Below are 14,580 nucleotides of genomic sequence, written 5' to 3'. Positions count from 1 at the left end.
GGGGGTGGAGGTAGGGGCTGGGGGAAGGGAGGGAGAGAATTTAAGGCAACATTTTTTTAAAAACTGGAATTGTTTTTTACTTGTAGTTGGGGACAACTAAAATCAACTTTTCTAAGACTTTACCTTCTGTATTGGAATCAATTCTGTGTACTGGTTCCAAGGCATAATAAGAGTGGGAAGGGTTGGGTAGTGGTGGTTAAATGACTTGCCCAGGGTCACCAAGCTAGGAAGTATCTAAGGCCAGATTTAAACTCAGTACCTGCTGTTAACCAGCTGCCCCAAATGATTGTTTTTAAAAAGGAGACTTGGATGTGACATTTTGATCTAAACCTAATCTCTCCCATAGTGTTTTCCAATTTTATGAGCTATTTTTGTCAAATGGTGGATTTTTGTCCCCAAAGCTGGGCTCTTTGGGTTTATCAAACACTGTCTTGCTGAGGTCACTTAACCCAAGTCTATTCCACTGATCTTCCCTTCTGTCTCTTTACCGGTACCAAATTATTTTGATGACCACTTTATAGTACAGTTTTAGATCTGGTACTGCTTGTCCCCACTACTTTACATTTTTTTTTCATTATTTCCCTTGATATTCTTCATTTTTTGTTCTTACAAACAAACTTTGCTATAGTTTTTTTCTAATTCAGTAAAATACTTTCTTGGTAGTTTGATAGGTATGTCACTGAATATGTAAATTAATTAGGATTGCCATTTTTATGGTAGCTTGTCCTACCCATGAGCAATTAATGTTGTTACAATTGTTTAGATCCAGTTTAAATTATGTGGAAAATGTTTTGTAGTTGTATTCATATAATCCCTGTGTTTGTCTTGGCAGATAGATTCCTAAGTATTTTATATTGTCTAGGGTGATTTTAAATAGAATTTCTCTTTCTAACTCTTGCTGTTGAGATGTGTTGGAAATATATAGAAGTGCTGATGGTTTATGTGGGTTTATTTTGTATCCTGCAACATGGATAGGATGGGCTAACATAATAAAAATGACCATCTTATCTAAATTAATTTACTTACTCAGTATCATACTAACCAAACTACTACAAAATTTTTTTACTGAATTAGAAAAAACAATAACCAAGTTCATTTGGAAGAACGAAAGATCAAGAATATCAAGGGAACTAATGAAAAAAAAAGTGAAGGATGGGGGTCTAGCAGTACCAGATCTTAAACTGTACTATAAGGCAGCGGTCATCAAAACACTATGGCACTGCTTAAGAGACAGAAGGGAGGATCAGTGGAGTAAACTTGGTGTAAATGACCTCAGCAAGATAGTGTATGATAAACCCAAAGATCCCAACTTTTGGGACAAAAATCCACTATTGGACAAAAACTACCTGGAAAAATGGAAAATAGTATGGGAGCGATTAGGTTTAGATCAACATCTCACACCCTATATCAAGATAAATTCAGAATGAGTGAATGACTTGAATATAAAGAAGGACAATATAAGTAAATTACGTGAACATAGAATAGTTTACCTGTCAGATCTAAGACTTAAAGACCAAGAAAGAGTTAGAAAATATTACAAAATATAAAGTAAATAATTTTGATTACATTAAATTAAAAAGGGTTTGTACAAACAAAACCAATGCAATAAAAATTAGAAGGGAAGTAAAAAATTCGGGGGAAAATCTTTATAACAAAACCTCTGACAAAAGTCTAATTACTCAGATTTAAAAGGAGCTAAATCAGTTATACAAAAAAATCAAGCCATTCCCCCATTCATACATGGGCAAGGGATATGAATAGGCCATTTTCAGATAAAGAAATCAAAACTATCAATAAGCACATGAGAAGGTGTTCTAAATCTCTAATAACTAGAGAAATGCAAATCCAAACAACTCTGAGGTATTACCTCACACCTAGCAGATTGGTCAACATGACAGCAAAGGAAAGTAATAGATGTTGGATGGGATGTGTCAAAATTGGGACATACATTGCTGCTGTAGTTGTGAATTGCTCCAAACATTGTGGATGACAATTTGGAACTATGCTCTAAGGCAGGGGTCGGCAATATATGGCTCTCGAGCCATATCTGGCTCTTTTGACGGCCAGCTATGGCTCTTTCTGCAGGAACCATAAAGTCAATTTTTTTTTCGGGTGCTGTTACAGGAGCGCGCACTGTGAGCACTGTACAGCTCTCAATCCACTGAGATACCCAGCTGCCCACAATGGATTATTTATGGCGTTTATGGCTCTCACGGCTAAAAAGGTTGCAGATCCCTGCTCTAAGGGCTTTAAAAGACTGTCTGCCCTTTGATCCAGCCATACCACTGCTGGGTTTGTACCCCAAAGAGATAATAAGGAAAAAGACCTGTACAAAAATATTTATAGTCTCACTCTTTATGGTGGCAAAAAATTGGAAAATGAGGGAATGTCCTTCAATTGGGGAATGGCTGAACAAACTGTGATATATGTTGGGGATGGAATACTATTGTGCTCAAAGGAATAAAGAACTGGAAGAATTCCATGTGAACCGGAAAGACCTCCAGCAATTGATGCAGAGTGAAAGGAGCAGAGCCAGAAGAACACTGTACAAAGAGACTGATACACTGTGGTACAATCGAACATAACGGACTTCTCTACTAGCAGCATGCAAGGATCCCGAACAAAGCTGAGGGACTTATGAGAAAGAAAACTAGCCACATCCATAGAAAGAACTGTGGAAGGAGAAACACAGAAGAAAAACAACTACTTGGGCTGATAGGAACATGATTGGGGGTGTAGACTCTAAGAGATAACCCTAATGCAAATATCAATGATATGGAAATAGGTCTTGATCAATGACATATGGAAAACCCAGTGGAATCACTCGTTGGCTATGGGAGAGGAGGGGAAAGAAAGAACATAAATCTTGTAACCATGGAAAAATATTCTAAATGAATGAATTAATTAAAATTTTTAATTAAAAAAGAAATTATAAGTAAAATGCATAAAATTGGGAAAAAAGGAGACATGAAAAGGAATTTGCTCTAAGTCTCTAAGAGCTGGGCTTGAATCTGGGTAAGAGTGGACCTCTGCTGGAGTCTATCCCTACTGGCCAACTCATAAGCTCAACTGGATGCCTCAGAGAGGCCGAATTCTACACTCTCCCTGTAGTCTGGGCTTCCTACAGACTGGGCTAGACAGGGAAATCCAGGCACTCCTTGGCACCTGAGGTTTGGGTCCTCTTCTTTTCTTGCTCAAATGTCTAGCCCAAGAGAGTCAGAGTGAATCACCTCCAAGGAGAGCCTTAGGGACACTGCCTGCCCCATTCTACCCACTAGGTAAGAGCCCTGTTCTCTAAGATGAGTGACTTAGAAAAGATGCTGCTTCTACAGACTAGGATCCCTGAAAGTCCAGTCGCAAATGGGCACTATGAAAATCCCATGTTATTTCCTGATGCCCTGCACATCTTGGGAATGAGATGGTTTAATGCTAGAATGACTTTTGTATCTTCCAACCCAAATGGTTCCACTAAAATTCCCTGAAATTGTGTTTAAACTCTTCCCTCCCAGAATTGGCACAGGATCCTCTCCCCACCACACACATTGTGTAATGCACTTTCTCTTCAACTTTGCCTCTGTTTTTTAGAAAAGGAAAGTTGAGCCTCCTTGGGATCAGATCTAATCGAGGACAGGGAGCCCCTGCCCCCAGCCTGTGAAGAGCCCAGGAGGCATAGCTGACCAGTGGGCTACTAGGAGAGATGGAAAAAACCATCCATGTGGGAGAGATCTGGGAAAGGAAGTGTCCTTGGATTCAGAAAAGTATCCATGGTAGGGCAAGACTGCCACAAAGAAACCAACTTAAAAGTCCACAATATGAGGAAGCCCCCTCTCCGCAGTGACTGCTTCTGGAAATAGTCCTCCTTGTTAGGCTATTGCTGCTCTTCTATGAGGGTTCCTGTCTGCCTGGGAGCTCCATCAGGACCTAGACTGAAGCACTGTCCTTGCAACATGTTCAGAAGAAATGATAAAAAATCTAGGAAGGTTTTCTTGTGGTAGCCACCCCGAGAGAGATGTGCAGTGAGCACTGTGTGATCAGAGCCCTGACTTGGAGCCCACGTTGATCAGGTTTAAACTTTGGCAAAGCTCAAATCCTTGGAGTGTTTCTCCCCCACCAGCCATACTCTGGGAAGACTTCCAAATCTAATGGGTTTTGATATTGGCATAGGTGTCAAGGGCACCCTGCTCCTCTGTACCGAGATACTCATGTGGCTTGGGTGTAGGAGAGGCATCCTATCAGCAACAGGAAATGCAGAAATGAGGCCAGGGACCTGCTGTGAGCCGAGCCATCCCATGGTTCACACTCTCTGAGGAAGGCTACTTAAAGCATATGAGCAAAGACCTTCCCTCCTGTTACGATTAAAAATAATAAAGACTGATATAAATATATAAATTAGTATTTTAATTAAAGCCATGCTGATAGAAATAAAATCATTAGACCACGCGCCGGTAAGAATTCAAAACTGCCGCCCCAGCCATTATTGTTACCTCCCATCTCTTCTCCCGCCTGCTAGCTAAAGAGGGCTTACTTTAGGATTTCCTCTCATTTAAACTGTTCTCTGCGTGGTGACGCAGGTGTCCCCACGCCCAAAGAACCGGAACCGGAAACCTGTTGGACCACAGGAAATGTAGTTTGATAGTTCCCACGTGTCCATAGAAAATATATATACTTTTAGATGGCATCTCCCAAATTCCATTTAACACTCCTACCATACCTTCACCCTATTTCAGTCATTATTGTTCGTCTAGGGGATATGTACTGCTAGCCTCATGGTACTATCCAGTAGGTTTAACCTTTTTCTATGAGGAAAAATAACTGAAAGACTTCTAGTTTTGTAGTCTAATGAACTCATGTCAGAAGATGGTCTAGAACTCTTGTTATCCCCCACTGATATGTGACTTGTTACTATAATAGTTAAAAAGGTCGCCAAATTGTGATAATTTAAAATTAAATGATGAGGCTGCTAGTAGCTTTCTTACATCAAAGTAGTGATAGTAGAGAGGGAAATGTAGGAAAGAGGTAGGGAGCAGTTTAGCTAAAGATCCTAATTGCATTCTGATGGAATGAAGTTCACCAAAAAAGGCTCCTTCAGGTCCCATCTCCAGCCAAAAATCCGTGAGTCTCTCCAGCAAGAGTCACCAGAGTCAGAATCTCCCTTCAGCCAGTCACCAGTGTAATTGTATCTCCAGCAAGTGTCCCCAATGCAAGAATGTGTCTTCAGTCAGAGTCACCAGAGCCAGAGAGTCTGAAGGGCCAGTTACCAGTGCCTGAGCCTGAATCTGAGTGTCATACTTCCCCTTATAAACAGTTTTCTCCACCCACTAGTTCTCCCACATCACATCTCAGGAACCAATCATAGTTCCTTAATTTACCTGGCCCCGGGGGGGAGGCGGGGAGGGAGGAAGGGGAGGGGAGGAAGGAGCAGTGCTTGTGGGATCAACTTCCTGTCTCATTGGTTTCAACTTCCTTTCTCTGAGGGTGTGTCTGTACATGTACATCTCAATGGTAAAGGCTGAGTGATTATATCACAGGTTGCTGATGGATTAAATTAAAACAAAAGGAGGTTCATTCCCTTCTCCCATTTCCCACCACTTCTGCAATTGCTGGGACTTTTACCCAATCCTTTCCTTCTGGCTCTGTGCTCAGAAACCCCCTCCTTGGCCCACAGGGTTCCCTCTTCTTGGGTCATATGGCTGAAGCAAGAGCAAGTATGACATGATTCTGCAACTGCTTTTCCAGGAGCGAGTAAGAATTCTTCAACTACCACTGACCTGGCTGCTGTTATCTCTGGGGTAATGAAGTGGGGGGAAAAGGGCACAGTTACTCCCCAAGGGGCAGAGTCTGATCTCTGACCTTGTGATCCAGCAGCTCTGGATTCCTCCCAAGGGATGGGGGAAGGAGAGGCAGTAAAGTCCTCCTCTTAAAAGCTTGCAGGAAGGACTCATTCTAACCTGCAAACTTCAGTGGACCAAACCATCCTCAACAAAAGCCAACCAGACATTGTATTCCTTACTGACCTGTCTGTGGCCATGTCCCTCCCTGCATGGGTACAAGATCTCAGTTCAGACTTTTGCATGGTCAAACAGACAGCCTTGAAGGATAGAGCTGGTTGGCTAGCTAAAGACTTGGGGCTCAGCTCCCTTCTCATCACACCCTCTCCAAGGCCATGCACATGATTAGCAGAGGAGCTGAATTTCTAAACTTGACACATTTCAGACCAGCTGCATTCTGAGCTCAATTCAGAGACAAAGACCCATAACTTTAGCAGCGATGGGAGGAAAGGCAGTACAAGACAACCTTCCATTACCTGTCAACAGGATCGATAAGAAAATGGCACCAGAACCATCTGCATCTTCCCAGTTCTTCTCTCTCTGGCCTTCTGGACAAAACAATCTTCAAGTCACCATCCAATTGTTAGAAATCCCAGAAGAGCTTGCAATGGTCCACTCGTTCCCTAGCCCAGCAGAAAAGCAGGGGAAGGTGAAACCTGGTCTAAGAAAGGTGCTGTCCTTCACTCCACTGTCTCCACTGTGGAGCCAACCCAAAACATAGTTTAGCAGCATGATGAGCCCTATGTCCATCAGAACTCCATCCTCATCTACAATATCTCAATTTCTGTAAACGTGGCAGGTGTAGGGGATCACGTCTTTGTACCAAGGAAGGCCCCATAAGCACACACAGTATATAAACTCCACTGCTTGGAATCTGTTGTCCATCTTCACCTTGACCTCTTGGATTCAGTCTTTTCAGGTAACATCTCTTTCTGAGAAGTTCCTCCTGGTCCCTTAGAGCATTTCCTTCTGAGTCCTAGACCTGTTTCTTCCTCAGGCCTCCAAATTCTTCCCCAGGACTTGAATTCTCCCTAGTAACTACTGTAAGGGGGAAAAAGGGATTTTTATTGGTTCAATATATTAAAAGGTGTTTGCCAGGAGAAATTTCCCCAATTAAGGAATAATCTCAAGTCAAAATTGACTTTTATGTTGATTTATTTACAATTAGGAAGATTGATGGTAGGGAAATTGAGAGAGAGAGGGAAATTCTGGCTTAGACCAGAGGACCGGACCAGGTAAGGATTTAGAGGCCCAGCAGTTGGGGCACAAAGGTTAAACAAGGCTTCTAGCCAACAGGCCTTTAAAACTAGAGAGACCTCCCTGAGGGTAGAGCCTCCAGAAGTACCAAGGGAAGAGAAAGACAGTAAGCCTAACTTACCCATGTGGAACAGTCTAGGTCACAAACCAGCAAAGCTCCCTCAGTTCTCATTCACCACACCAGTCGCAGCCTCACTCCCCCTCCTCTCTGGAAGGGCTCACCTATATGTCACTTCCAGTGCCTTCCCTTGGCCTGCGTATCCAATTACAATAGATGCTTTCTCATAGAAAGTGTAGGGGGTGGTGCCTCAATTCTGGTTACTCACTCTAGCACACATGGGTTAGGACCTCCCAGAATTGGAAGGTGCTCTTCCCTTTATGTAGACTTAATTTATCACACTACCCACCAATGTGGTCCTCTCTGGGGCTCCACTTGCCCCTCCTCTTCAACACCTGCCTCTTTCCCTCCTTCATTCCCAGGACTCAGACCCTCCTTTTTCATTCAGGGCAGGAAAACTGCCATCAAACCTGGGCAGCCACACTAACTGAAAGTAGAGGTCCCTGTCATTTGAGGAGCTGGCAGCAGCAAATGTGTCTTGAGAAAAGATTCTGTAGGGTAGTATTTTTAACTGTGAACCTAGATTGGATGGGACTGACTTAAAATAAATTATAATGTATTGTCACTTAAATTCAAATGTGTTTTCTTACTAGGATAAATATATTTAACCTTGTCATTAATTGGTAGCACAGACCTTAATGAAAAATAGGCTTAAAATTTGATATGTGATTAAGTTACACTGGTCCCTGAGTGTAAGCAGTTCAGAGAGTCAAGCTGATAGATGCATGTTGATTTTCTATGTAAGATAGTTGAAGTCATTTAACTGTCAAGCATTTTATTTCATATTTTAAATCCATGATATCATTTGTTATCTTTTAATTTTTTCTTCATGGGGATTTTGGAGAAAACACTGTCTATGAAATGATGCTCATTAAAAAATGACTTCTATACCAAAACTCATTTACTAAATTAACTCCTCTTTAGGTCTAGATGCCTTGAAATGATGAAATCAGGTATTTTAGTGTGGTTAGAATGTTTAAAAACTGAAGTATTTAATGGCACATATTGTTTTTAAGTAAATGATAGCTTGTTGTTACCCTTTTTATCTTTGCACTGATTTTATTTTTACATTTTTGAATTTAATAAAAATAATCTGTCTCATAATGTTATCTATTCCTCATTTGCTCATAAATTCCCTTATCAATAGATTGCTCTGAAAGGCAAAACTATTCTATGCTCCCATTTTAATTTGATTATGGCTTCACACTTTAGGTCTGAGTCATACACATTTGGACCTAATCTAAGTACACCATGTGACATACTAGAATGAATTGTTTGACTATGAGCCTAAGGTGAGATCTGTGTGAAAGTCTAGTTTCTCTGATGGAGGGCAAGGCTGGACCTCCATGTGAATGGCTTTTCACAATGCTTGCATTCATAAGGTTTCTCCCCAGTGTAGACTCTCTGATATAAAACAAGATGGGAGCTCACTCTGAATATCTTGATGTTGCTTACATTCATAAGGTTTCTCATTTGTGTGGACTCTCTGTTGTATTGTTAGATTTAAATTAGTCCAATAACTCCAAGTATAAAATTTTTTAGTTTATTAATAATCCGTTGAAGTAGAAATAAAAAAGAAGAAAACTAAAAGGCTGAGTTGAAGCCATGTGAGTGAAATTCTCCTGCTTGGCACTCACCCCACCTCCAGAAACCTCGTTACAGGGAAAAGAGCAAGAGGGTGGACCTACACAAAAATATATCCTCCCTATGTGTGGCACATAATGTGAGAAGGAACATGGGAAGCTGGGACAGAGTTCTGAGGAGCAAAATTTTAATTACACAATAGCAAGACAAGAGCTCTGACTGACTGTCTTTCCACATGGACTGTGTTCTTTTGGAAAAAAGAGGCAACGATAGGGAAAGGAAGAGAAGGAAGGCAGTTGAATTCATTCATAAGGTTTCTCCCTAGTGTGGATTCTCTGATGTAGAGTAAGTTCTGATCTTACCTTGAAAGTCTTTCCACATTGCTTGTGCGAAGGGCTAAAATTTTTGGGGCAGGAGTTTGAATAAAAAGTCAAGAGAGCAGTTTCTTAAATGCAAAACACAGTTTATTAGTAGGAATAGAAAATAGAAAGGAAGAACGTGAGAGTAACACAGCTTATGGCTATACTTACGATCCCAATCCTAACTAAAATTTTCTTTAAAAAGCCCTAAATTTATCTGACTTAGAGGGCAGTATCTTCTGCCAGGGCAATGCCCGGTCTAGTCTTCTACTCTCTATCTAATATGCCCACAACCTATCTACCTAAGTTAATCAGTAATCAATAATGCTGTTAAGGCCTTAAATCCATTTCTCTGTATCCAACAGTCAGTTAGAAACTTTCAGTTCCAAAGAGCAAGTCACACACTCCTCTCTCCAGGGGACCCAGAGACAAAAAAGCCCTTTCCAACTATTTGCAAATTAATAATCTCACTCTGCCACACCTTCTGTCATCAACTTAGAAACTGCACAACAGGGGTCTCTTACTCAGAAATATTATCGTTCCTTGCCACTTAAGTAGAAAAAGGGAGAAATCAATGAAAACTCTCTTAACACTTGCATTCATAAGGTTTCTCCCCAGTGTGGATTCTCTGATGTACAGCAAGATGGGACCTCTGACTGAATGTCTTTCCACACTGATCACATTCATAAGGTTTCTCCCCAGTGTGGATTCTCTGATGTACAGCAAGATTGGAGTTGTCTCTGAATGTCTTTCCACAATGATTACATTGATAAGGTTTCTCCCCAGTGTGGATTCTCTGATGTGCAGCAAGACTGGTGCAGTCCCTGAATGTCTTTCCACACTGATTGCATTCATAAGGTTTCTCCCCAGTGTGGATTCTCTGATGAACAACAAGATTGGAGCTCCGATTGAATGTCTTCCCACACTGATTGCATTCATAAGGTTTCTCCCCAGTGTGGATTCTCTGATGTACAGCAAGACTGGAGCTATCTCTGAATGTTTTTCCACAATGATTGCATTCATAGGGTTTCTCACCAGTGTGGATTCTCTGATGATAAGCAAGATTGGAGCTGTCCCTGAATGTCTTTCCACACTGATGGCATTCAAAAGGTTTCTCTCCAGTGTGGATCCTCTGATGATAAGTAAGATGAGAGGCCTGACTGAATGTCTTTCCACACTGATGGCATTCATAAGGTTTCTCCTCAGTGTGGATTCTCTGATGTACAGCAAGACTGGAGCTATCCCTGAATGTCTTTCCACACTGGTTGCATTCATAAGGTTTCTCTCCAGTGTGGATCCTCTGATGTACAGCAAGATGAGAGGCCTGACTGAATGTCTTTCCACACTGGTTGCATTCATAAGGTTTCTCTCCAGTGTGGATTCTCTGATGTTCAGCAAGACTGGAGGCCCGACTGAATGTCTTTCCACACTGATTGCACTCATAAGGTTTCTCCCCAGTGTGGATTCTCTGATGATAAGCAAGACTGGAGCTCTGAGTGAATGTCTTTCCACATTGATTGCATTTATAAGGTTTCTCCCCAGTGTGGATTCTCTGATGTACAGCAAGATGGGAGCTCACCCTAAATGTCTTTCCACATTGCTTGCATTCATGAGGTTTCTCCCCAGTGTGGATTCTCTGATGTACAAGACTGGCCCTGTGCATAAAAGTCTTTCTACACTGATTATGTTCACTAGATTTTTCCTCAGTGTGCATTCTTTGATGTTCAATAAGGGAAGAATTTTGAGATTCAACACCAAATTCCCTCCAAGCTAAGCTATTGGGACCATCATTCAGGAATTTTTGTTGTTCTGTTTCTTCCACAGAGAGGCTCACTTCTGTTGAAGTCGCCTTCATTTCAGGTCTGATCTCTTTTTCTAAAAGAAACAAAAAAGTAAAACATACGTACAGCGACACATTATACACATATATATCTCCTTTATTCCACTGTCAGAACAAAAACTGTTATTTCCTATTTCCTAGAGTAAGAAGAAAAGTCTTCCAACTTAAATGGGTATAATCCATCATTTGGACATGCAATTACCTCAAATCTAAAGAGCAATTTCATTAACAAAGACCATCACCTCAGATTGGTTTGCTGAGTGAATTGACACAAATCCTAGCAGCTCTATCAAATCTTGTGACTGGGTATGCTCTCTCCATAGTAGTAGACAATTCACTTTCAATTTACCCTTTTATTTTTATTTTCATTGTCTATACATTGAATCCTATCTTCATAGGTAAGATACCATGGTATGCATATATACTAAATATTCCTATTATTTCATGATCTAGGTCATCCTTAAGCATTATTTAATTTCCTTCATGACTGCTTTTGAACGTATTTTTTTTTTTTTTTTGGTTTCAGGACCTGAGATCAAATGAAGAAAATCAACACTGTTTTTTTTTATTCACCCAAGGCACGAAAGATTTTTTTCTGTTCCCTACTTCTTGAGAGTAGCCTTTGCTTTTCTTTGAATGCCTCCTTTCCTTACAATAAAATCCTTCTCCTGAATATAATTTAACTAAAGACATGGCATTTTTCATGCTTAAAAATATATCTCATGTAATACCTCGAGTCCATCATTCTTTTGTAAGGAAAGAATGTTTCACTATTAGTCCTTTTGTACCATTCCCATTTAGTGGTTCATAAGCCCTTTTGTAGCAATCCAGGTATACATTGTGATATTATTTTAAGAGTGCTCAAAAAACTTAACTTATACTGCTAATGATTGATCTCTGTAATCTTGAGTCAAATTGAACATCGACCTTGCCGAATCCCTAGCCCTTCCCTAAGGCTACACCCCAGAAGACAGGTCACTCATCTCAGTCTTCTTACTTTACCTTCAATAATCAATTAACATAGGTATCAAATATCAGTAGATGCCTCAGGCCATATCAGCTCTGTATCCTGATCTTACCTCTACCTATTGTTTCAGGTTTCGGAAGTTTGCATTTTATGATGATTACCTCATGTTAATGTATCAAACCACTGAGCTCTCCCCTTCCCCCCATACTGTTGCAACCCCAATAAAGGTGACAAGAAATCAGTTGGCAAGGAAGCTCTTGACCATCAGAGCTTACTCGCTGTCTGTCTACCTTATGCCAAAACTTTCTGTGTCTGCGTGTCTTTATTCTTGCCTTATGTTCTCTTTCCATTAATCCTTAACCCGTAACCCATTTTCACTCAGTCTTTGGTTCCCCTTTCTGAGTGTCCAACCCTCTAGGAATCTTCGTGGAGCTGCTAGACAGCTTCACCTTTGGATATTTAAGATAATGCTCCACGGACATGGGCTAAAAATTAGTTACTGGCACTTTAAGAATTAATGGCCCAGGGGGCAGCTGGGTAGCTCAGTGGATTGAGAACCGGGCCTAGAGACGGGAGGTCCTAGGTTCAAATCCGGCCTCAGACACTTCCCAGCTGTGTGACCCTGGGCAAGTCACTTGACCCCCATTGCCTACCCTTACCACTCTTCCACCTATAAGTCAATACACAGAAGTTAAGGGTTTAAAATTAAAAAAAAAAAAATTAAAAAAAAAAAAAAAAAGAATTAATGGCCCAATTTGTTATAACAATATTTTCCATCTTGGGTAACGTATTTCGAATATATATTTTTTTCCTTCAGTGATTCCAAATGATCCTAACCAGGAATATGATGCTTTTGGGGTGCACTCAATGACAACCTCAAACTCTGACTACTTCTGACTCTGTGACACATTCTTTTAGTTTCTCAAATTATTTCCAAACTTCCAGGAAAGTTGGCCATTTATGCTCACAAGTAAGCACAGACTCTCACTCGTCTCTACATGAGTTGTCCCATTCCCGGGTTACACTGTAATGGTATCTCATTAGCTTTATAATCATAAAGACATTAATTGAGTTTGCATTATTCTTACAGCTGATATAGCAGGCTCTTTGCACACCCAGGTCACTAGACATGTAGAGGAGAGGCCCTTATGAAACCCTCATTGACCACGACTTTTTACAAAAAAAAAAAAAACAAAAAAAAAAAACTTCAGTGGCCACTCACTGCAATGATGTACCTATTTTCTGATCTGAACGTATTCTCCAATTAAGGTCTGGTTCTTTTGGCTAGAAGCTCCTGAAAGGCCTTAGTCTGCAGCACAGGTTAGTCATTTAGCAGTTTCAGTGAGAGTGTAACCAATTTGCCATTGGGAGAAAAAATGAAATTATATTCTTATGAAGGTGATTTTGCAGAGGAAGTGTATTTTTTTAAAGCCAAAGCGATCTATGCCATTGATCTCCAACCACATTTATCATTTAATAGAATGTCATGAGTCAATGGAAAAACCAATCTTTTCCGTGGTAGGTAGCAAGTCATATTGTTGGTTGCTTAGAGGGCTCAAACCATCCCTCAGCAAGAAAGCTTGTACAATTATCTTCCTATTTCCCACCCTATAGAGATACTGGTGTTTTCATGATATTCTTCTTAAAAATCACAATACAGGAGGTGGTGCATTCTAATTCTACCTCAGATACTTGCTAGGACTTTTAACACTGGGCAATTCACAGGAGCTCTGTCTGTCTCAGTCTCCCCAACTATAACAAGGACATAACCATATCAAGTAACTCCTACGGCTCCTATGAGGATGAAATGAGATAATATTTATAAAGTGTGTGACACATAGCAGGGGTCCTTTTCCAATGCTGGGTTTTATTTTATCTTTTTAATTTGATATTTCCTCCTTTTGATTGCTTTTCTCCTTAAATGTCTTCATTCCTCTATTTTCTTATTTCCCTGTTGAATTAAATGCATTTCCATTCCTCAATACTCTTTTCTCCCTGGATCATCTCAGAGTGAGATTCAGGATCTGTTGCTTCTTTTTAAACCACCTCCACATTGTGATCCTAGACTGTGAGCCGGTTTTGTCCATCCTTTGTGCTCTCAGGGGTTTTTCCTAGAATATATTTTATATTCAAGCCATGTTTACCATCTGGGCCCAGGGCTTACTGTCAGACCAAAGCTCTCTCAGCATCCTTGCATTCTGGTCTCTCTCCTGGAAGACAAATGCATGCTCTGGCTTCAGCGCTGTTTCTGTCTCTTTCTTGCCCTCATTTCTCAGTAGTCAACTGTAACTCTATTGGAAGGAAAGCAGACCCAATCCTGATGATCACAGAGGCTTCTTTCTAGGCTGCCATCTCCCTAAACTGAGGGAACATGGTCACCGGATTCTCCCAGAAAGGGACAAAGATTGAGCCCTAGAGATCAGGAAAGTGCCTGGGGCTGGTGATTTATGCACAGTTTTTACTCCTACTCATGTGCTGTTGAATGGAGAGAATGAAAATCATGAAACAGTTCCCTGGGTCCACTATCAATTTAGGCTCCTTAATCTCAGCTGGGTCCTCATTATGATAAGGCAATCCTTTGACATCTCCTTAATTGATTCCCTTTGCCATTCACCACAGCATCTTTT

At 40.8% G+C, this 14,580-nt stretch overlaps 1 protein-coding gene and 1 pseudogene across 1 annotated transcript in view; both read right to left on the bottom strand.

The window, feature by feature from the left end:
• The window catches only part of LOC123239000 (zinc finger protein 665-like), a 36,631-nt gene extending 32,340 nt beyond the window's left edge, over positions 1 to 4,291 (bottom strand). Inside the window, exon 1 of the mRNA XM_044666269.1 lies at positions 4,193 to 4,291. Coding sequence (XP_044522204.1) covers positions 4,193 to 4,291 — 99 coding nt within the window. The remainder of the gene's footprint in view (positions 1 to 4,192) is intronic.
• Positions 1 to 14,580, bottom strand: part of LOC123239262 — a 174,521-nt pseudogene that overhangs the window by 146,539 nt on the left and 13,402 nt on the right.

The sequence above is a fragment of the Gracilinanus agilis genome, chromosome 3, assembly GCF_016433145.1.
Source record: "Gracilinanus agilis isolate LMUSP501 chromosome 3, AgileGrace, whole genome shotgun sequence".
NCBI classification, from domain to species: Eukaryota; Metazoa; Chordata; class Mammalia; order Didelphimorphia; family Didelphidae; genus Gracilinanus; species Gracilinanus agilis.
This window is presented reverse-complemented; position numbering and strand designations above follow the sequence as displayed.